Source organism: Rutilus rutilus (assembly GCF_951802725.1).
Source record: "Rutilus rutilus genome assembly, chromosome: 1".
Taxonomy (NCBI): Eukaryota; Metazoa; Chordata; class Actinopteri; order Cypriniformes; family Leuciscidae; genus Rutilus; species Rutilus rutilus.
The window spans coordinates 26,141,323-26,164,152 of NC_140209.1; the positions used below are offsets into that span (position 1 = coordinate 26,141,323).

General features: G+C 37.5%; 1 protein-coding gene across 1 annotated transcript; it reads left to right on the forward strand.

Annotated features, from left to right (window-relative positions):
- The first annotated feature begins 603 nt into the window (after positions 1–603).
- LOC311277197 (interferon-induced very large GTPase 1-like) lies at positions 604–21,700 on the forward strand. The gene is made up of 4 exons (XM_084387413.1): positions 604–876; positions 10,586–10,850; positions 12,215–12,303; positions 13,093–21,700. Exons 1-4 carry the CDS (start codon positions 799–801, stop codon positions 17,806–17,808), a joined length of 5,148 nt encoding a protein of 1,715 aa, XP_084243539.1. The 5' UTR covers positions 604–798; the 3' UTR covers positions 17,809–21,700.
- The last annotated feature ends 1,130 nt before the right edge of the window (positions 21,701–22,830 follow it).

A 22,830-nucleotide genomic window follows, 5' to 3' on the forward strand; every position in this document is an offset into this window, starting at 1 on the left:
CGTGGCGGCCATCTTGCCACAGACAGCTCGCTCACTCGTTAAATGGTGCATGTACTTTTAAATAACCATAACTTGCTCAATTTTCTACCGATTTTCAAATGATTTGGTTTGTTATAAATGTTGTCCCTTAAAAATATACTATGGAAGTCAATGGGACCCAGAAACTGTCTGGTTACTGACATTATTCTAAATATCTTTATTTGTGTTCAGCAGAAGAAAGAAATTCATACAGGTTTGAAACAATATGAGGGTGAGTATATCATGACAGAATTTTCATTTTAAAGTGAACTATTCCTTTAACTCTTATTATATCTATTGTCTTTTTTGGCTGTTGTGACAGTGTGTTTGTCAAACACATTGGCAGCAGCAAAGAAAGCTAAAGTGAAACGAGATCAGGTGATGATGGTTTTCTGTTGATGGTTTTATAATCATCATGAAACAGCCTGATTCACTGAGGTTTTTTATAATCTAACAATTAAGTTGTTCCACTAATATATTCACATCACAAACCCTGTGTTACTGCAGCATGAGATCCAGCAATATAACATCAGTTTAAATCTTTAAACAAACATGAAAAAAAAATTAAAAAAAATAATTGGATATCACACACAGATATCAACAATCAGCATATCGCAACATGAAGTTTCTTTAATGTCATGTGATTTACTGGAAGGCAGTAGCCTACAGATCACCTCTGATTGGCTGACATGTATATTCGCATAAATTAATTACAAGCATTTAAGAGACAGACTTACACAGTTTACCATAGACTGTAGCAGAGTAACACATGCAGTTACAATGGCTTTCTGCAATTACTGTTGTATGATATGCTGCAGAAAACCTTCGTCTGCTGTTTTGAATCCAGATTCACTTCAGGTAAGTCAAATTTGACTTCATCTCAGTTAGAGTGTTAGCCAGTTACAAATGTGATAAAGGAGTGAAATCACAAACATGATCCCCACCCCAAGGTGACAATAGAGATCTCTTTGTAAAATCTGAAAGATTTAAGATTTAATAAAAAAAAAAAAAAAAATCACATCACAATTTTCACATTTAGTTGACAAATTGACTTTTGGCCATTTTAAGGATTTAACTGTAAATAGGTCACTTGAATGCTAGGGTTTCATTTTTAATGTAATATAACTATATGTGTATCAAGTAAGCATTTGTGAAAGTGACAAACACATCTTTTTTAAGTTCTGTTTTATATTGTATATGTTCAATATTTGTATTATTCAATATCAGTGTAATGGTAATGTGGGTTATTTAAATGATCAATAGGCTGTGGAACTGGTATATAAATGCTTCCAGTAATGTGTAATCTGATCATTACAGGCATCTGACAAGTATGAAGGATGAAACCTGCAAAATTACAAGTAAATGTGAATGATAAATAAACATGTAGACTCCCAGATTTCCAGTGACCCTGAGGATAAAAAAATAACATAAAAATCTTAATATTAAAATAAAAATTTGAATGTTTCTAATGTAGTGAACACATTAGTAAATTAATTTTATGACTGTATTTACCAAAGTGTTTAATACATTAGTAATAATTTATTACATTTATTTATTCTTACATTTTGTGTGTAAATAGTGTTCATGTTAATTTAGATTTTTCATTGTTAAGTTGATGCCATACACATTGTTCTCAGAAACTCTGAAAGTTTTGTGCAATAGGTCTTAACAAATGACACATGGCACAAGAAAGTTATTTTACAGATACATGTAGTACATCCATTTTCACTGTTTGGGCTCCAGAAATCTAAACTTTACTTTCACTTTCTGGGTGATTGTTTCAGAAATAAATAAACATGAAAATCAAGATTGTCTGTCTGTTCAGAATCTATGTATCATTCGTTCAGTCATTTTTTTTTGGATTTAATATTGAAAGTAGAAAAATGAGAAAACAGTTCCTTTTTACTGTTGAAATGAAAAACAAGAATTCAGCTTGACTTTTCGTTTTTCGTTCTGAGGTAGAAAAATGAATAAACTGATGAGAAAAAGATGAAATGTAGTTGCAATAAATGAGATAAGAATCTGCACATAAGCTGCAGCAGCGGGGGACTCTTATTCTGCTGTACGGAACTGAGGAAGAACTGATGACGGAACAGTTTGATCTTCGGCTGACAAATCAGAAGAAAGGGGCGTTTCATTCCCGCCCACATGTAGAAATCGAATATTCAAGCTGTTTATTCATTTTTCTACCTTCAGAACGAAAAATCAAGCTGAATTCTTGTCTTTTGTTTTTTTGGAACTGTTTTCAAATTTTTCTACTTTAAATATTAAAGGTGCTGTATGTAGCCTTTTTACCAAAATGAATCCTTTTTTTATTGCCTGTGTGTGAAGGGGTTGTAATCTCACATTAAAATTTTCCAGTTTTCGGGTTTTGCTATTACCTCTGAAAGCAAGTATTCTTATTTTTATGTGAAGGTCCCGGGTCGGATTTACCGCCAGTGACGTCACCTGCATGCGCGCTCCCGAGCCTCTCGACTCGTCTAGCCTACTGACTTTGCACTCAACAGCGACGACACTGCAACTTATGACATGGACTTATGACTTATGCAACTTATGACATGTCTGATAACACTAAGAAACGGCCTGCGCCCAGCAAAACACCGACTCCAACACAAACTCCACATATTGATAAAAAAAAGAGTTTTTTTCTGCTGAAGCTCGTAAGGCCAGACGTGAATCGGATGAACTTCGGGTAAAAAACACGGATCAACATCGGCAGGGCATTTGAATCATGGAGAAACCTTATCTACAAACCTAGAATGTACATTTCCTGAAGAAAATGTGAAGTATGTTAGTGCTTGCAGTGGCAAAATTCGGCACGGTTTATAGGGTTCCATACTTATCATGGTACGAGCATGGAGCATTAGTTCAACGTCAAGCTGATAAAAGTAGCCTATTATTGTAACGTTGCAGTGGGAGTTTACCATAGACTGTAAAAATAGGAGTTTACCTGAGTTTCCAGCATGTTGTGGGATGCTTTGTGTGTTGCGTCTCAGTCTGGCCACAGTGCTTGCTCATAAATTCGAGCACGCGTAAGAGCATGCGCTTGTAAACTTATTGGTTGCAATCTGAAACATCACCACTAGAGGCCGCTGAAAACTACATACAGCTCCTTTAAATAAAAAAAACGTCTGAACGAATGATACACGGATTGTTCAGAACCAAAATTCTCAAAAATCCAACTTGAAGTGTTTCTCGTTCTCCAATGATTGATGATTATTTTTTAGTTTTGTTAAGAGGAGAGTCTACGGAAGCCCTGAAACGCAAGGTGAGAAAAAAAAAAAGAAAACTTATGTAGTTATTTCGAGATATTAAGTCGTTATTTCAACATAATATCTCGTTATTTCGACATAATATCTTGTTCCCTTTCGAGAGGTCTCACTCTCTCCTATTGCATAAGTAGCTTATGCTATGGGAAAACTCCTTTTCTCGAGAATATTGAAGCCAAAATTTTAAAACGCAGTGCAGCTGCACAGCATACACAGATGAATGGTGAAAGCGGTCATTGCGGTCATGGAGGGGAGGTAGGCCTTTACAGTAAGAACCTAGTTGACATTTCAGGACTGCGCTGTCGTCGCGTCCAGGCACAGGTCATTCATCAAATCTGGATACAGCCTGGATCCGGCGGACTGCGGTAAACCTCGGGATAAACAGAGAGACTAATATTAGCGTAGACTAGGGTGACCACCCGTCCCGCGTAGCGCGTGCGCGCACAGCGTTTGAAGCCCAATTCATGCGTCCCGCAAATTGAGACCGTGTCACGCATAATCTATGCTGCTTGCTCAAAAAAAAGTTGGTCGCTCTATATCCTCGAGCCCCAAGCAGACAAACGAACATTACTTGACATTTCAGCACGCTATTGTTGCCACACAAACCCCTCAGTTGAACTGCTGACTAGGTTGTTGTCAACTTTTTCGTTGTTGTCATGACAGCGCACGCACGCACATACCAGACACACTGGGAGGGAACTTTTAGATGCGCGCTTTCCAATTCGAAAAATTCGAGAAAGAGACTGAAGGTGATGATACACAGGGCAACTTTTTGAGAAATGTTGCTGGGCAATCTTGCCGGTCGATTGTTTCTTGGGCACTTTCCCATTGAAAATGAGCAATACATTTCTATCTGGATAAGTTAGATCGATCGTGGGCCCTATAAGAATAGAACGCTATTCTTCTTATGATGTAACAAGTACATCAGATTTTATGGGAAGTGTTCCCGGTTCCGGCTGACCTAATCTATGCAGCCTAACATTGAATTATGAAAATTAAGGAAATCTATAATGTGTAATGTGTATGCTAGGTCAAAGAGATGTGTTTTTAGTCTAGCTTTAAACTGACAGAATGTGTCTGCTTCCCAGACAATGTTAGGAAGAGTGTTCCAAAGTTTTGGTGCTAAATAGGAAAAGGATCTACTGCCAGCAGTTGATTTTGATATTATAGATATTATCAACAGGAATTTTGAGATTGCAATAGTCTTGAAGGACTATAATGCGTTAAGAGCTCACTCAAGTACTGCGGAGCTAAACCATTTAGTGCTTTGTAAGTAATCAACAATATTAAAAAATGTATTCGATGTTTAATAGGCAGCCAATGCAGTGTTGACAGAACTGGGCTAATATGGTCATACTTCCTGGTTCTGGTAAGAACTCGAGCTGCTACGTTTTGGACCAGGTGTAATTTGTTTATTAAGTGTGCAGGGCAACCACCCATAATAGCATTGCAATAATCTAGCCTTGATGTCATGAACGCATGGACTAATTGTTCTGCATTTGTCAATGAGAGCATATGAAGTAATTTAGATATATTTTTAAGATGGAAAAATGCGGTTTTACAGATACTAGACACGTGACTTTCAAATGAAAGATTGGTATCAAAGAGCACACCCAGGTTCCTAACCGACGACGAAGACTTAACAGAGCAGCCATCAAGTGTTAGACAGTATTCTAGATTATTATGTGAAGAAGTTTTTTGTCCAATAATTAGAATCTTTGTTTTTTCAGAATTAAGTAGTAGGAAATTACTACTCATCCAATTTTTTATATCACCTATACATTCCGTTAATTTAGTGAATCGGTAAGTTTCATCAGGGCGTGAAGAAATATAGAGCTGAGTATCATCGGCATAACAGTGAAAACTAATGCCATGCTTCCTAATGATATCTCCCAAGGGTAGCATGCACAGAGTGAAAAGCAGTGGTCCTAGTACTGAGCCTTGTGGTACGCCATACTGAACTTGTGATCGATGAGACCCCCTGGTTCACACGGGAACTGCAGCAAATGAAAACTGAGGGACGTATCCTGGAACGCTGCTGTAAACAGTCTGGTCTAACTGTTCACAAGCTTGCTTTCCGCGACCATCAAAAGGCTTATCTTAAGTCCTTGAAGGGTGCACGCTCTAAATTTTACTCAAACCTCATAAATAAAAATACTATAAATTTTAAGCAGCTTTTCTCTACAGTAAACAATTTCTTGAAGCCAAAATCATCTTCATCCACTGAAACCACAGTGGAGCGATGTAACAGCTTCATTGACTTTTTTAGATCTAAAATCAACAACATCCGCTCTTCAATATCTGTCTCTTCCTCCCTGTCTCCACCGTCCTTGAACCCTCTGCCCAGGAGATTGCCCTTCCTTTCGCACTTCACTGAGGTTCAGCAGAGCTACGTTGAGGAAACCATAAAAAAAAAAAAAGCCGTCCACCTGCACCTTGGATCCCATACTGTTTTGCTTAAGTCATTCATTTCTAGTGTCAGCCCAATTATCACTGAGTTTATTCATCTCTCTCTCAAAACTGGTTTTGTCCCTCTTGCTCTTAAAGCTGCTGTCATCTGTCCAATACTCAAGAAACCAACCCTAGATTTGGAAGTTATGGGAAATTATAGGCCGATCTCCAATCTCTCCTTTCTGTCAAAGGTTCTAGAGAAGGAAGCCGCCTCTCAGCTTCACAACCATTTAAAACACAACAATCTATTTGAGATATTTCAATCAGGCTTTTGTTCGGCCCACAGTACCGAAACAGCTCTGCTCAGGGTGACAAATTACCTTCTTATGGCAGTTGACTCAGGATCATCATCATTGCTAATTCTCCTCAACCTAACAGCGGCATTCGATACAGTGGACCATACCATTCTCCTGGACCACCTCCACAACACAGTTGGACTGTCAGGAACAGTACTGCAGTGGATTCCTTTCTGGTAGGACTGAATGTGTTATACTGGGAGAATGTGAGTCCAGGCTGCTCCCTGTGGTGTTCCGCAGGGGTCGGTTCTCGGCCCAATCTTATTCATTCTTTACATGCTTCCCCTCGGTTCTATCATCAGCAGACATGGACTATCCTTCCATTGTTATGCTGATGACTTGCAACTTTATAGCAAAACTGCCCCAAGTCTCTCCATAGCCCTGTCACAACTCACCACATGTCTTGAGGAGATAAAGGCATGGATGAAAAGCAACTTCCTCCAGCTGAACTCTAATAAAACTGAGGTACTACTTGTTGGCACTCCTCATCAGATCCACTCCTCTCCCATATCTCAGTTTATCTTTGACGACCAGGTCATCACTCCCTCCTCCTCAGTCGTAAACCTGGGGGTTCGGTTTGACCCGCAGCTGACCTTCAATGACCACATAAAACACATTTGCAAAACCTCCTTCTGTCATCTTCGAAATATCTCCAAACTCCGTCCCCTTCTATCTCTTCCAGATGCAGAGAAACTTGTTCATGCCTTTATTTCCACCTGGCTAGACTACTGCAACATACTCTTCATTGGGATTTCTGGCAGAAATATTCAGAAGCTACAATACATCCAGAATAGTGCTGCCAGTGTCCTAATGAGAGTCTGAAAATATGATCACATAACTCCCATTCTACACTCACTGCACTGGTTCCCTGTTTCATTCTGGATTTCATCCCTGTTTCGATCCTCCTCCAAGGGTTACTTCAGGCAGTAGTGCGGGTGGACTTGAGGATCACGATGAACACGCTTCCTTCGGGGAACCAACCCCCTAGGAACCCTCATCCCTCCCACGCTCCGCAGCCAGTAGAGCCGCCAATGGAATCCGCAGCCAATAGATCCCCCTTTGGGTGTGGCAGCGGTGCCCGAGACGGACCCAGAGATGATGGCCATGCTTTCCCGGGCCCCATGTCCCGAGCCCTAAGCTGGATGATTGGTTTATTGGGGTGGCGCGTGCTGGTTTCTTAGCAACTGGTGCCTTTCTTCCCGGAGGTGCATTAGGAGCTCACTGGGGCGTGGACGGCACCTTTCACGGCCAGAAACCGTCCCGGTGGCTCCTCCTTCCTCACCACCCTTCATGGCGGGGCGGCTAAGGGGTACACACGCATCCCTCCAGTGGAGTGGGCCATTGCAATGCAGCTGTGCCCCAACTCCACTTGGCGCGGAGAGCCGTTTCTTCCTTCTCGGGCCTGTAAGTACTCGCCAGAGTTAACCGGCAAGGCTGTGCTGCCTCCACCCCATCGCCTGCGGTCCCTCAGTCTGCTCATCGCCGAGGGCCTCCTCCTGCGTCTGCCCTCGCCGCAGCAGCAGCTTCCTTCCAAGCGGCGCCAAGGAGCCAGTCGCAGGCGGGCTGCCTCGACCGTCAAGGCCCCCGCCAAAAGAGGCGGCAAAGGCAAGGGTAAGCAGTTCTAAGATGGGCGACCCGGAGATGGATGGTACTGCTCTTCGGGAGATGGTGGCCACACCACTCCCTCCCCCGGTAGAGGGTCGGGTGGTAAATCCTTTGTTTCCTTTTGTTGTTAACTAGCAGGATTTAGTTAAATTGATGTTTCTAACTCATTTAAGTCTTTTTCCTAGTGGACTCAAATGAAATATTTAATGGCAATTGACCAATCGATTTCCTCAAATAAAATGAGTTATCAGGTTTTAATTCAGTGCATTATTAATAACAGTAACATACTGTAAATTTTACAGTATAATTGTAGTTTAATCTTACAGTTAAATCCGACCTCTAGTTCATAAACGCCAGAGGAGAACTGGCCCCCCGACTGAGCCTGGGTTCTCCCAAGGTTTTTTTTTCTCCATTAGGTCACCTGATGGAGTTTTTCGGTTCCTTGCCACTGTTGCCTTTGGCTTGCTCAGTTGGGGATATTTAATTTAATTAATCTATCAACAATACTATTGATCAGCATTACCAAACGTAGATGTTTTCCACTAGAAACAAACATTGATGTATTGTTTTAATTTAATACTGTGAAGCTGCTTGGATACAATCTATGTTGTGAAAAGCGCTATATAAATAAACTTGACTTGACTTGACGAGTTTATGATGTACAGTACTCTTGTAAATTTACAGGCTTACTGGCAACCAAAATTGCAAACCAATGTTAGCCTGGATGCCAGCCGAACTAAGGGCCCCGCCTAGGGCTGCACGATTAATCGCAATAAAACCGCACACAATTTGGCAAAGGCTGTGATTATTTTGTGTGCAGCTTGTCAAGTGAGTGCGGCTGATTGGTAGTAAATACTAGGGCTGGGCGATATATCGCACGATATTGTTATGCGCATCTCATCAGTAAAGCTGGTTCCTTGATTAGTAGTAAATCACCATCACCTGCTTTCAGATGGAGCGGCATTTACTACAAAGAGCCGTAGTTAACTGACAAGCTGAGCCATATCGCATTAATATCGCGGACGTATCGCCAGCGATAATTCATGCGATATGGCTCAGCTTGTCAGTTAACTACGGCTCTTTGTACACAGCAAAAACTCCTGTGTTAAATTAACACTCCTGGGAGTGTATATGAACACTCAAGAGTGTTGAAGGTAATGAGATAATTAAGTGATTAACTGAGTGATGATTGAACATTATTGAAGACACCTGATGTTAACAAGCAGAATCACTGAAGGAGAAAATCACAAATTGTAAACCACCGCTATGGCGATCATTGTTTGCTTTAGTTGGGCTCTTGACCCCTTATATTATTAACTTTAGATTTTGTTTGGCTGCTGTATCCGAGTTATAACTGCCAGATGAACAAAGAAAAAAGTGATCTGATGCTGTTGGTTATATTATGACATTCATCATTTGAACTTGATCACTGAACTCATTAAGATCCTTCTTTCTGACTTCGATATATGTTGTTGGTTACAGCATAACTGAATGTGCATAAATGCCCAGAATTTTTGGTATAATATAAAGGATTTCTTAAAAGTTGTTTAAAAAAAAAAACTTTCTTTTAGGCACACACAGATGTCGAGATTCAGTCAATGCATCTCAACAATGGTGACGAGCAGAATATTCAATTAGGAAAAGTAAATTACATAGACAATTCAGATCATAATTTATTCATACCGCAATGCATGATGGGAGCCATTAATGAGTTGTGATTGGTGGCAGCCACTGCAACATGCTTTATTATTGTCACCATTGTTGAGATTCACAGGCTGTTTATTGATGTCTGTGTTTTAAATGAATTTATTTGAAAGACTTTTGATCAGAACAATGTTTATTAATTATTTTGAATTATAAGTAAAGTACTGATAATCATAGGCTGAAGAATCACAAAGCTGCTGTTAACAAGTTAAACCAAACCATCTCAATAAGTTTCATTTTTCAGATCACAGCATGATTATGTCAAAACATAACCAACACTATCAGATCACATTTTACGTCGTTTATTTAATTGTTATAAATCAATAACAGCAGACAAACAATAGTAAAAATTTAAAGTAAACATATATGGGTCAAGACCCCAACTAAAGCAACCAATAATCGCCATAATGGTACCTTACAATTTGTGATTTTTCTCCTTCAGTGATTCTGCTTGTTAACATCAGGTGTCTTCAATAATGCTCAATAATCACTTAATTAATCAATTAATTATCTCATTAACTTTAACAGTCTTGAGTGTTAATTTAACACTCATATTTTAACACTTTACACTCTTGAGTGTGGACTCATATACACTCCCAGCACCAGGAGTGTTAATTTAACACCGCTCCATCTGAAAGCAGGTGATGGTTTACTACTAATCAAGGAACCGGCTTTACTGACGAGATGCGCATAACAAATATATATATATTTATTGTAGAATTAAAACACTTTATACCAAATGTCAAAACAGTTACTCGAATCAATGAACAGCACTAATAAGTTACCCTTTAAGTTTTCACTTAGTGTTATAATGCACAGCCAGCACAAAGACACATAGAATGACAGAACTAACCTAATTATAAGCAGCATCATTTAAAATTAGATGAAATTTGTGATAGCCCAAAGCTGACTCACAAAGCCAATATACTGCTGGCTCTTCATCATAGCTTTGTAGAGTAAAAGCACTGGCAGTACATACATTTTCATTGTAATTAATTTGTAAAAAGACTGATTCCTAATTTGTATTTGTTTTAATTTTTTAGCCACTTGTTCTTGTTAGGCTTTGTTGTTGAAAAAAAGCTTAACCCGTTAATCTAGAAGCCAGTCAACTTTTGGCATCAAAGAAGCTATTGACATTTAAAAAAAAAAGACAAAACCCGTCATCAGAAGGCGATTTTAGGCAGAATATCAGTCTTGTAGGCATGTAGTTTGTAACTCACACCCTCATTATCTTCTCTGCAGACAGAACAATCTCTGGAGACAGTTGAACTTTTAAAGACAAAGGAATCTCTGAAGGCAGAAGAATCTCTGAATACTTCAGAATCTCTGAAGACGGAACCTCCAAAGAAGGAAGAATCTCTGAATATGTCAGAATCTCTGAAGACAGATGAACCACCGAAGACAGATGAATCTCTGAAGACAGAAGATTCTCTGAAGACAGAAGATTCTCTGAAGACAGACAAACCTCCAAAGACAGAAGAATATTTGCAGAATTCCTTAATGCCAGGTAAAAACAATATTTTACATAATTTAAGTATACACCCTGATATCCAGAGGTGGAAAGTCCAGGGGTCAGAAAGTAAAAGTCCTGCCATATGTTTATTCCACCCATGAACTCACACAGCAAAAACTCCAGTGTTAAATTAACTCTCCTGGGAGTTTATTTGGCTCCAGACTCAAGAGTGTTAAAGTTAATGAGATAATTTAGTGATTGATTGAGTGATGATTGATATTTATTTATGTTATAACTGCCAGATGAACAACAAGTAAAGTTGATCAGGTAGTGGTGGTTATGTTTTGACAATCATCATTTGGTCTGAATCACAAAACTAATTTAGAGAATTAGGTTTAACTTGTTGATTACAGCAGCCTGTGATCCTACAGTGCACTATTGCCAGCATTTTCAATATAATATAATCAAAAGACTCTCAATACGTGACATTTTTCAGATCACAGCATGATTAAGTCAAAACATAACCAACACTATCAGATCACACTTTACTTTGTTCATTTAACTATTATAAACCAATAACAGCAGACAAACAACAGTAAAATTTAAAGTAAACATATAAGGGTCAAGAGCCCAACTAAAGCAAACACCCATAACCATAATGGTAACTTACAATTTGTGATTTTCTCCTTCAGTGATTCTGCTTGTTAACATCAGGTGTCTTCAATAATGCTCAATCATCACTAAATTAATCACTTAATTATCTCATTAACTTTAACACTCTTGAGTGTTAATTTAACACTCATATTTTAACACTTTACACTCTTGAGTGTGGACTCATATACACTCCCAGCCTCAGGAGTGTTAATTTAACACCGCTCCATCTGAAAGCAGGTGATGGTGATTTACTACTAATCAAGGAACCGGCTTTACTGACGAGATGCGCCTAACAATATCGTGCGATATATCGCCCAGCATCATACAAAACTCAGTGGCTCCCAGAATGCAAAGTACAGGAGTACAGTCTAGATTAGGTAGAATGTAAGTGTAAGGAAAGCATGGTCATGCAGGTTTACATTGCACAACATCAGGAACATCAGGAACATCAGGACCTTCCTAACTGAGCATGCGGCACAGCTTCTCGTTCAGGCCCTTGTCATTTGTAGACTGAAATATTGCAGTGCTCTTCTTGCTGGACTTTCAACTCATAGGTGCAAATTAACCTCTACAAGTGATCCAGAATGCAAGCAGCATGACTGGTCTTCAACAAGCCCAAAAGAGCCCATGTCACACCTCTGTTCATCTCTTGCACTGGTTACCGGTTGTTGCTCAGGTCACGTTCAAGACATTGGCTGCGTTTACATGCAAAGTTGAACCCTAAAATCGTCAGTGGTAATATACTGCTGTTTTCTCTCTTTTAGATTCACCTGAAAACACAGAGAATTGTGTAACAGGAAACAGCCTCTGTGAGCAGTTGACTGGCGGCTTTGAATCAAATGATTCAATAAAGGTGAACATTCACAGAAAATCTTTAGAGGAGTTTTAGTCTTGTTTTATATTAATGCCATTTTCTTCCATTATCTGTGTCACTGTATGTAGACATCACACATACTGAAGTTCTGTGAAGTCTTGTGCATGTGTATTTTCAGAAAGAAAGCCTTCAGGATTTTAAGTAAAACAAACAAACCTGATATTATGGTTAAATGTGAGGTATACATCTTCTGTGATGCCAGTGGCATCTAGTGGAATTACAAAAACAAAGCATATTGTCTCAACAGTTAAAAGTGAACAGTAAAAGTTCAGCCATTTAAAGACATATTTTTGGGGTGTTGCCATGTGTTAAAAGTAAGCAGTTGAGTCGGCTAAGTAATGTTTGATCATAAATAAAATGTACAGCTGAAACTTGATTATCAAACATTATTTGATCCATCACAAACTTGTTTATTTGATTATGTGACCCAACTGAAGGTCTACTTGAAATGAATTTAGACATGCACTTCTGTAACAGAGGAAGGGGGGAAGGGGAGCACAATAACTTGTTTGGGACTGATCTGAGAGGACAGCTCTTAATGTTTTATTGTGCCTGGGAGGCTCAAAGGGCGGTGATAAACCCATGAATGTCATATTAATTGTATAACTTGGTTTAATAGACTGTATTTTACTTTTTAATCTTGCACCTTTAAGTTTAAAATAACTTTTAAAAGTATCACATGGCCTTTCACATTATCAATTTTGAATATAATTGCATGTGAATGAAACTAAATTAAATAAATCTATTATTATTCTGTCTATTAAACAGAGAGAGAACATCAGTTCCTGCCGACCGCAGGAAAAGACTGAAAGTGAAGAAATACAGCACCTGTTTCACAGACTTCATCTTCACAAGAACAATAAACTGAGAGCTGCAGATGTTCTTCAGATAACTGAACATTCATTACAGTCCCATGAGTCCTGTGCTGAAAAGGAACTGATTCAGACTTTCCTACAAAAACTACTGATGATGGACTACAAAGCAAGATACATTAATGTTTATAAGGCCAATGAACATGATAAAACACAACAAAGAGACACTGACATATCCGAAGACATTGGTGATATATTCCAAGCAGTGTCATTGTATAACAAAGGAACAAGTCAAACTGATCGCATTCACCCGATGGATGTTCAGATGGCCGTGTTTCATTGTGCTGATGGTTTCCTGAAGCAGCTGATGGTCACTAAACTGTCCCAGTGTCAGTACGCTCTGCCTCTTCTTGTTCCTGATCCATTCACACAACAGATTGAGTTTCCTCTCTGGACATTCAGACAAATCAACAAGAGCTGGAAGACGAGAAACACCAATAATGAAACCTCAAGTCAAACCCAGACGGTCTACAAGGCAGAAACTCCAATGGTGTCTTTCTTCAGGTTTGGCTCTGTGTCTTCATCCAAGTCTCATCTGATGAACAGTCTGATCAATGAGAAACACAACACGTTCTTCCACAGGAACTGCCCAGGCAGCAGCAGAACCAGAGTCCTGATGGATGGAGTGGTGGAGATTGCCTGGTTCTGCCCCTCTGGATCATATGATGATAAATTCACTGACTGTGTTGCGTTCTGTAATCTACACGGTGATGCAGGAGACCATGAGAAACAGCTGGAGATCCTCACTGAAATGGCCTCAGTCAATGTTGTTCTTCTACCAGGACTTCAGAAAAAAGACAGAAGTGCTGAAAAGATCCAGAACCTGTTCAGAATCACAACGCCGCTTATTTGTCTTTTTACAGAGGATGAATCTACTTTAATGAAGATGAAGAAAGGGAAATTTAAGATTGGTCTGAAAGACAGAAATCAGTCAGATGTATCTGAAGAACTCAGAAGAGCTATAAATGATTGTCTTTCAGAATCATCTTCCACTTTCAGACTTATAGATCTGTCCAAACACTCAGACATCAGAGTAGATGAGGAAGATGATGAAGACTGCAGGAGAGGAAGAGAAGCAGCACAGGAGATGATGAGTTTACTGGAGGGTAAAGATCTGACAAAAATCAAAAAATCATTTCTGCCCTGTCAGGGAGAACTGTGGCATCAGTGGAGTCAGAAGAACAAAGAACTACATCGACCTAAAGGAGATAAGATAGAAATGGAAACAGGTGGAAAAAAAACAGAAATGAAGAAAATCCGTGAACAACAGCATGAATGTGACACCGGTGAGTTTATGACACAATTTAATAAAAAAAATTACTCAAAAACTGAACTTGAAAAGATGTTTTTTCTCAAATGGCTCAGAATCCTCTTGGATGAACACTCATCTGATGACCTTTCTGTTCTTCATCACAAGTATGATGAAAAGTGGTCAGCAGTTTTAAAACTGAAAGACAAAAAACCTGAACAATTCAAAGCTGAACAAACTGAACTTGAGAGAATATCTGAGGATCTTCAAGCTGCAGCGTTTGGTATGGAGCACATCATGAGGGAGATCAGTCAGATCTATGAATCATGTTCATCTGTGAAGAAGAACAAGAAAGATCTGCAGTTTGACTTCTCTTCTCTCCCGAGTCTTGCAGCAGAGATGATGATCTCTGGATTCCCACTGGAGCTGATGGATGGAGATGCTGCTCATGTTCCTCTGGTCTGGATCTCTGCTGTTATAGATGCACTCATCCAGAAACTGGGAGACCAGAGAGTCTTTGTGCTGTCAGTTTTAGGGATTCAGAGCTCTGGGAAATCCACCATGCTGAATGCCATGTTTGGACTCCAGTTTGCCGTCAGTGCTGGCAGGTGCACCAGAGGAGCTTTCATGCAGCTGGTCAAAGTCTCAGACGAGCTGAAAACACAAATGAAATTTGACTATATTCTGGTTGTTGATACTGAAGGTCTTCGTGCTCTAGAACTGGCTGGAAGATCAACAAGACATCATGACAATGAACTGGCCACATTTGTTGTTGGTCTTGGAAATCTGACCTTGATCAACATCTTTGGAGAAAACCCATCTGAGATGCAGGACGTTCTTCAGATTGTTGTTCAGGCTTTCCTGAGGATGAAGAAGGTAAATCTGTCTCCCAGGTGTGTGTTTGTGCATCAGAACGTCTCAGACGTCACAGCTGGAGAGAAAAACATGGAGGGAAGGAGACGACTGCAGGAAAAACTGGATGAGATGACAAAACTCGCTGCTAAAGATGAAGTCTGTGATGCAGAATGTTTTAGCGATGTTATTAAATTTGATGTTCAGAATGATGTGAAGTATTTTGCTCAGCTCTGGGAGGGAAGCCCACCCATGGCACCACCAAACCCAAACTACTGCAAAAACATTCAAGAGCTAAAGGAATCTATTAAAACTTATGCATCAAAGTCACATGGATTAATGCTGATAGACTTAAAAGATCGTATTAAAGATCTCTGGGAGGCTTTACTGAATGAACAATTTGTCTTCAGCTTCAGAAATTCTCTGGAGATTTCAGCCTACAGAAAACTGGAGACCGAATACAGCAAATGGACCTGGAGTCTTCGCAGTGCTATGATGGAAACTGAGAACAAACTACACAACCAAATAGAAAATAAAGCAATTCATGAAGTTGAGGAAACTGATCTTCAAAGAGAACTGAAGAAGACAAGAGAAGAAGTGGAAAAATCAATGTCTGAATTCTTTGAGAAAGACAAAGATATAGAGATACTGATTCAGTGGAAAACATCATTTGAAATCAAAATCAAGGAGCTTCAGGAAAACATTGTGAGAGAAACAAAGAGGAAATTAAATGAAGTTCTTCAGCAGCGAGGCCTGAAGAAAAAGATTGATGATCAGAGGACACATCATGAAAACACTCTATTTGAAAAGAGCAAAGAACTTGCCTTAAAACTGAAAGATAAACCAAATGATGAAGAAACACTGAACATAGCGTTTAATTCATTTTGGAAAGAGAGTGTAAAGAAGATCATATCAGACACTCCTCCAATCAAAGACATTGACATAATGAGAGATGTGAGAGTGATCCTCAGTGATGCCTATGGAAGTGTTTCTGTAGATCAAAGGATGGAGAACAGTGATGTTTTCTCTGTGCCCAGTTTTTCAGATTATGTAAAAGTTAAAAAATCAAGTGGATTTTTTACATATGCCCTCAGATCCGCTGAGAAGTTAATTTGCGGTTCTCTATCTAAAGAGGATGAAGTTCAAATAAAATCATTTGTCACAGATGTTGCTCAGCATACAGACAAAGAGATTCAATCATTTAACATAACAAAGATGGGCTACAACAAGAGCTGCATTCAACAACTCACTGGTTACATCAAGGCAAGCATAGTACAACATGAGGAAGGACCAGTGAGATATGATTTCAAGAATGAATTCTTCAGGGATTTGGTTATTTCCATCTGTAAGAGAGCAAACAAGATGATCACTGACCAACACAGACTGTTCAGGGAAGCCAATGATCCTGTAATATATGTTGAGAAGAAGAGAGAAGAGTACTATAGTATTTTCCAGAAATACTGTCATGGAGCAACATCAGCGGCCATTTTTGGTGAGATCATCTGTCAGAAACTTAAAGAGCCCATTGAGCAGAGTGTCTTCAAGAAGACTGCCAGAGATCTGGCTGGTGAAATGAGATCAAACTGTGAATCACTGAATGGAAACAGATCAAAACTGGAGAAACACATCCTGAAGACACTGGCAGAAGAGGAGGATTTTGACAAATACATGAACTACATTCATAAACCCAGAGATCACTTCAAGAGTTTCATCAGAGATGAAGTCAGTCGGTACAACACTGATAAGTTCAGTGTCAGTGTTTTACCCAAGATGAAGAAGAACATTGAACTCCTGCAGCAGAAGATCATGAAAGCAGCTCATGAATCTACTGAACATGTTCAAGTGAACACAGGAGATGTTGGTTTGTGGTTGAAGAGTTTCACACAGCAGCTCTCAGGTGTGCTGATCTTCTCTGAAAAAGACCTCAGTGGAGTGAATCATGATGATGTTGATGTGAAACTCCTAGAAGATGTGATAAGACAAGAACTTCCTGCTATAATATTGGACATCAGCAGTAGATTCAACATAGACACATTTAATGAAAAACTGGACCACAAGGAGAGACCAGATGAGCTTCTGATTGATCACCTCTGTCAGTGCTGTTGGGTTCAGTGTCCATTCTGTGCAGCAATCTGCACCAACACCATAGAAAACCATGATGGAGATCACAGTGTTCCTTTCCACAGAGTGGATGGAATTAATGGAATGCATTACCATCAAACAGAGAATCTCAGTGCTGTTTTTTGCACCACTGAAGTAACAAGTGATAAAAGATTTAGTGTATCTGATGTGTGGTTTCCATATAAAGAATACAGAAGAGCAGGAGGAGTTTATGCGAAGTGGAGCATCACCCCTGATCACTCTGAACTGTCCTACTGGAAATGGTTTGTGTGCAGATTCCAGAAAAATCTGGAAAATTATTATAATAAAACATTCCAGGGTCATGGTGAGATTCCAGATGAATGGAAAAAGCACAAAAAACAAGATGCTATTCAGAGTTTGGATAAATAATTTGGAGCTTATAAAAAATAAACTAACAGAAACAAAAAAGAAGACATAACCCCCCTTTTAAATAATGTATGTACACTGTAAAAAAAAAAAAAAAAAAAAAAAAAAAAAAAAATGATTGTCATCTATGGCTGCCAAACAAAACACGTAAAATTAAAATAAAATATCCTGATTTAAATGAAGTGCAAAAAACTTTAATAGAAATTTTACTTAAATGTTTTACAGAAAAACTGTTATTTTACAGTTATTTCCTGAATTATTACAATCAAACACCTTCACAAAAAAAGTAATAAAAAAGTAAAATGACTGTCAGCAATGGCTGCCATACAAAAACCGTAAAATGAATGTAGAATATCCTAATTTAAATAAAGTGCAAAAGACTAAATACTTTTTTAACAGAAAAACAGTTGTTTTACAGATATTTCCTGAACTGTTACTAAAAAACACATAAACTGTAAAATGCTAATCCCTTGCAGTTAACGACATAAATGAATTAATGTGACTATGTCACTGCATCAGCAACTACACAGTTACAACAGTCAGTTAAATAAAGCAACATGCAGCATAACATCAGTATTTCTCTGCTCATCCTGAACTGAAGCACAGGCTCTACTCTTCAGCACAATGGTGACACACAAAACAGACACAACAGAACATCCCAACAGAACATTAACTCTCAATATCTCAGTATCTTCACCTCTTTGAGAATTTTTTTATTTTATTATTGAGAAATAACAGAGGTTTAGATGTTGATGTTTTATTGAAAATAATAAAGTTTGATGTCACCATTATGGTGATCAGTGCATGATTCAATTGGGCTCTTGATCTCGTCTTTTTAACATTTGTATTTCTCTGGCGGCTTTAACTGTGTGTTTCTGATGCACATTTGTTATTAAAAAATGCAAGAGAAACTCAGCTCAGATGATGCTGGTTGCTTTTAATAATCGTATAGTCATCATGTAGTGGCCTGATACTGATACTAGCTGGAGTCTAATATCTGATTAAATCAATTAATATTAGATTTTAATTTTGCATGCCAATACTGCTGTTGAACATCCTGCAAGTGCTGTGATACTCTGATAGATTTTAATATATATTACAGAAACTGTTTTTACAGGATCATGTAGACTCACACAGACATCAAGAATCAGTGTATGAATCTCAACAATGGTTACAATAAAAAAATTCAGATCAACTCTGAACGTCAAAACAATCTACAAAAGTCACAAAAAACTTTGTTGATTGTCACCATTGTTGAGATTCATATGTTGATTCTTGATGTCTGTGTGCATTAATTAAAAGAAAGTCACAGCTCAAGACATTTTCTGTTAAATGGATTTTTTTTTTTTTTTTCAGAATACCAATTGTCATAATACTGATGCCACAATATCACAAGGGTCATGTGAAAAATCATGTGAAATTATAGTCTCTATATAAGTTATATCTAAAATTCTATTCTCTATATATGTTATATAAACTAAGATAATATACTCAGAGGATTGACTCAAAGTCATATCAGTGAATCACATAACAAACGTGTATCAGAAACACAGATAAAGCAGAGAACAAATTATGCTAGAAAGTCTAACATAAAAAAAAAAAATCTGACTTTATTTATCATAAAGCCATCAACATCTAAACTTCTGTTCATAAAAAAAAAAAAAAAAAAACACATTTGTATGAAAGAAATAAAGTCAAACTCCCTTTTAAAAAGTGAAGATTCTGAGATATTGAGAGATCTGTTAGCGTTTAATGTTCTGTTGCTGCCAGTCATTTGAATTAATTCAGGAAATACCTGCAAAATAACAGTGTATTTCTGTAAAACATTTAAGGAACATTTCTGTTAAAGTTTTTTGCACTTTATTTAAATTAGGATATTTTACTTAACTCATCTCAATGTTTATTAATTAAAAAAACAAAGGGTTTACCAAAAGTGCTGTACAAACAATAACATAAAAAAACTAAAAACATTAAAACACAACAAGATCATAGAAACTTAAAAATAACAGCTCTCATTCTGAATAAAACGCCAAATTATAAAAAAAAGTTTTAAGACTGGATTTAAAGGCTGAAAGTGATTGGGCCTGCCTAACATAGGGGCAAGTTATTCCAGAGCTTCGGGGCCGGAACCGCAAAAGCACAGTCACCTCTACTTTTCAGCCGTGCCCGAGGGACCACCAAGAGTAGATACTCAGACGATCTGAGTGCTTTTGATGGAGCATACAGCTGTATTAAATCTGTTATTAAATTAAATTTATTTTTATTTTTTTGCTGCCAGTCATTTGAATATTTTATTATGTAATTGTTTTGTAACTGTTTTTTTTTTTACATGTGCATCTGCTTACATATGATATCACCTGTTTCTGCTTCTTCTTCTCCTGTGTTTTGATCAGGAGATTCAGTTCTCTTTCAGAAGATGCGTAATAGCACCCCCTACTAAGATTATTATTATTATTATTTTTTTTACATAGGCCTACATTTGTTTGTAATTTAAGAAAACAGAAAAACACTATATAAAATACAGTAATTTTTCAGTATAAAAATATGAATTGCGATAATTTGGCAATAATATCATAACACTTAAAATAACAGCCAAATTGTTAATTAGCTCATATTCTTTGTAATTTTACAGAGTTTTGAGTACAATTTAAAATAAAAGAAAATGAGCGTACAAAAATCAGTTATTTTCCATAAAATTTTGATTTTTCTTTTTACAGTGTACAGAACAATCTGAAATATAAACATACAGTACATGTAGTTAGTTTCTGGGAAAGAAGGATTGGAGCAGCGAGCCAGTTCACAATATGTTTATTGTCTTTTCAAAAATAATCAAACAAAAATAAAACTCAACACAAAATCCAGCTTTTCAGCAGTATTCTCTAATTTAAGTTCAAAATTAATTCCAGTTTCTGCTTTTGCCCCTATCTGCTCAATCACACTCTAGTTGCTGGCTTTATTCACTCTCTCCCCGCCTACTGAAAGATGAAACAGCTGTTACTATTTATCAGTTGACTCTCTCCTTACAGCTTGTCCCAGAGTTGCATTCTCCCCATTGCTGACTTTGCTCGACCATCCATGCCAATATATTTACACACTCAATTATTTAATCTCTAAATGTATCACTTGTTGAAACATTTATTATTTTCTTTATGGTGGAACATAAACATATGGACATAGTGCGATATAAAAAGGATAGTGAACAATTCAGTAAAAATGCTTTCTTGGGGTGAATTATTTTTAATTCAGGGTCACGTGAAGCACCATAGTGTGCATACCAGTGTTTGCATCTGAAAGTGCATACTTCCCAAATATTTATTATACGAAAAACAGTGTGATAAGTAACGTACTCAAGAGAGTATGCGATTACAGATGCAGCCAGTGTTTGCAGTCCTAAGATATATGTGCGAGTCAGCACAGATGAGTGCCAGTCAATTTGTTGGGCTGTGACAAAACAAAATGTAAACAAAAAATAATGCTGGCTATTTAAAAAAAGGGATGAGCTCTTTGATATGTCCTGTTCTGACTTCCTGTTTCAATCAGAATAAATATCAAATGAATTGAGTAAAAATGCTTATCAAGCCATTTCACAGGGATTTTAAGAAATTGTAAAAATCTGTAGTAGACTTAACTTGTGCAAGTTTAATCACACTATATGAAACAAAATATGTTTATAACAAAACAGCAAAGCATTTTACTGATTTAGCAAAACTATTAAACCAATGAGCAACTTTTATAAAACACCTTGTTGTCTATTATGTATAATAAACATAACATCAACATGCACTGTTATTACACGGCTCTCTGAAATATTTAATTCTGCTTGGTTAATTGTGCAATCTCCGGTCTGATATTTCTGAATAACAAACCGCAGTAAGTGCAGCTTTTGATTAATAATTTCTGCATGTATCACTGTTCTACAAGTAAGATAATAAAATAAATGTTAACTCAAATGTTTCATGTCCATTTATTTGCTTTGCAAGCAGTCTTGTATTTTTGTGTGATAATGCACTCTATAAACTTTTACTATGATTTACAAAAAATTTTTGGGGGAAACATTTTTACACTTAAAAATATTGAGTAAATTTTAAAGCAGTGAAATCAGTTGCATACACCGAATGCACTGAGCAAATAAAAAATTAAGTAGAACTGCATTTGCTACATTAACAAATAAAATTGAGTAGAAATAATTGGGGGAAAACATTTAAAAAACAATATTTATGAGTAATATTAACTGTTTTTATTTATGAGTAATATTAACTTTTATAGTATGATTAATATTAACTTTTAATTTCCAATAAACCTTTGTAAAATACTCCACACAACCATCGGTATAAATGACATTGGCTTTTAATGTCCATGAGTACAGCAATGCAGCATATTTTAAACTCTCTTAACATGCATACAATGCATGCCTATACATTTAAACTCATGTAACAAACATTTTAGAAGCAAATAAATAAATAAATAAATAAATAAACATTTAAAAGTAATTCAAGTGTAATCAGCCAGTCTATTATCCCACAGTCTAGTATCAGCGCTGGTTCTCGTGCTGGAGATGGGTGAACTTCAAACTTTAGACCGTCTTCTTGCGTTTAACTTTCACTCATAGCCGAAACATGCTGCGACGTGACTGACTCCACCTTTAGGAATAAAGTAGTGTGTTTTATGCAAGGCATCAGGCGTTTCAATCACGTGAAAAGACAGACACACAGCAAAAACTCCAGTGTTAAATTAACACTCCTGGGAGTGTATATGAGTCCACACTCAAAAGTGTAAAGTGTTAAAATATGAGTGTTAAATTAACACTCAAGAGTGTTAAAGTTAATGAGATAATTAAGTGATTAGTTTAGTGATGATTGAGCATTATTGAAGACACCTGATGTTAAAGGAGTCATAACCTAGTATTACATTGGATACCTACTGCTGTATTATAGTCTTTCAGGCCCTTCTAAAAAAGAAAAGTGGAAAAAAAATAAACACAGACCTACTTTTACCCTTATTTCTGAAGGCATTATTGTCTCGCGA

Bases quoted from the DNA above. Each gene is read 5' to 3' on its own strand.
- LOC311277197 (XM_084387413.1), top strand. From the start codon at position 799: ATGGCTTTCTGCAATTACTGTTGTATGATATGCTGCAGAAAACCTTCG. The intron at 10,851-12,214 runs GTAAAAACAATA...TCTCTCTTTTAG, and splicing joins GCAGAATTCCTTAATGCCAG to ATTCACCTGAAAACACAGAG. The intron at 12,304-13,092 runs GTGAACATTCAC...TCTATTAAACAG, and splicing joins AATCAAATGATTCAATAAAG to AGAGAGAACATCAGTTCCTG.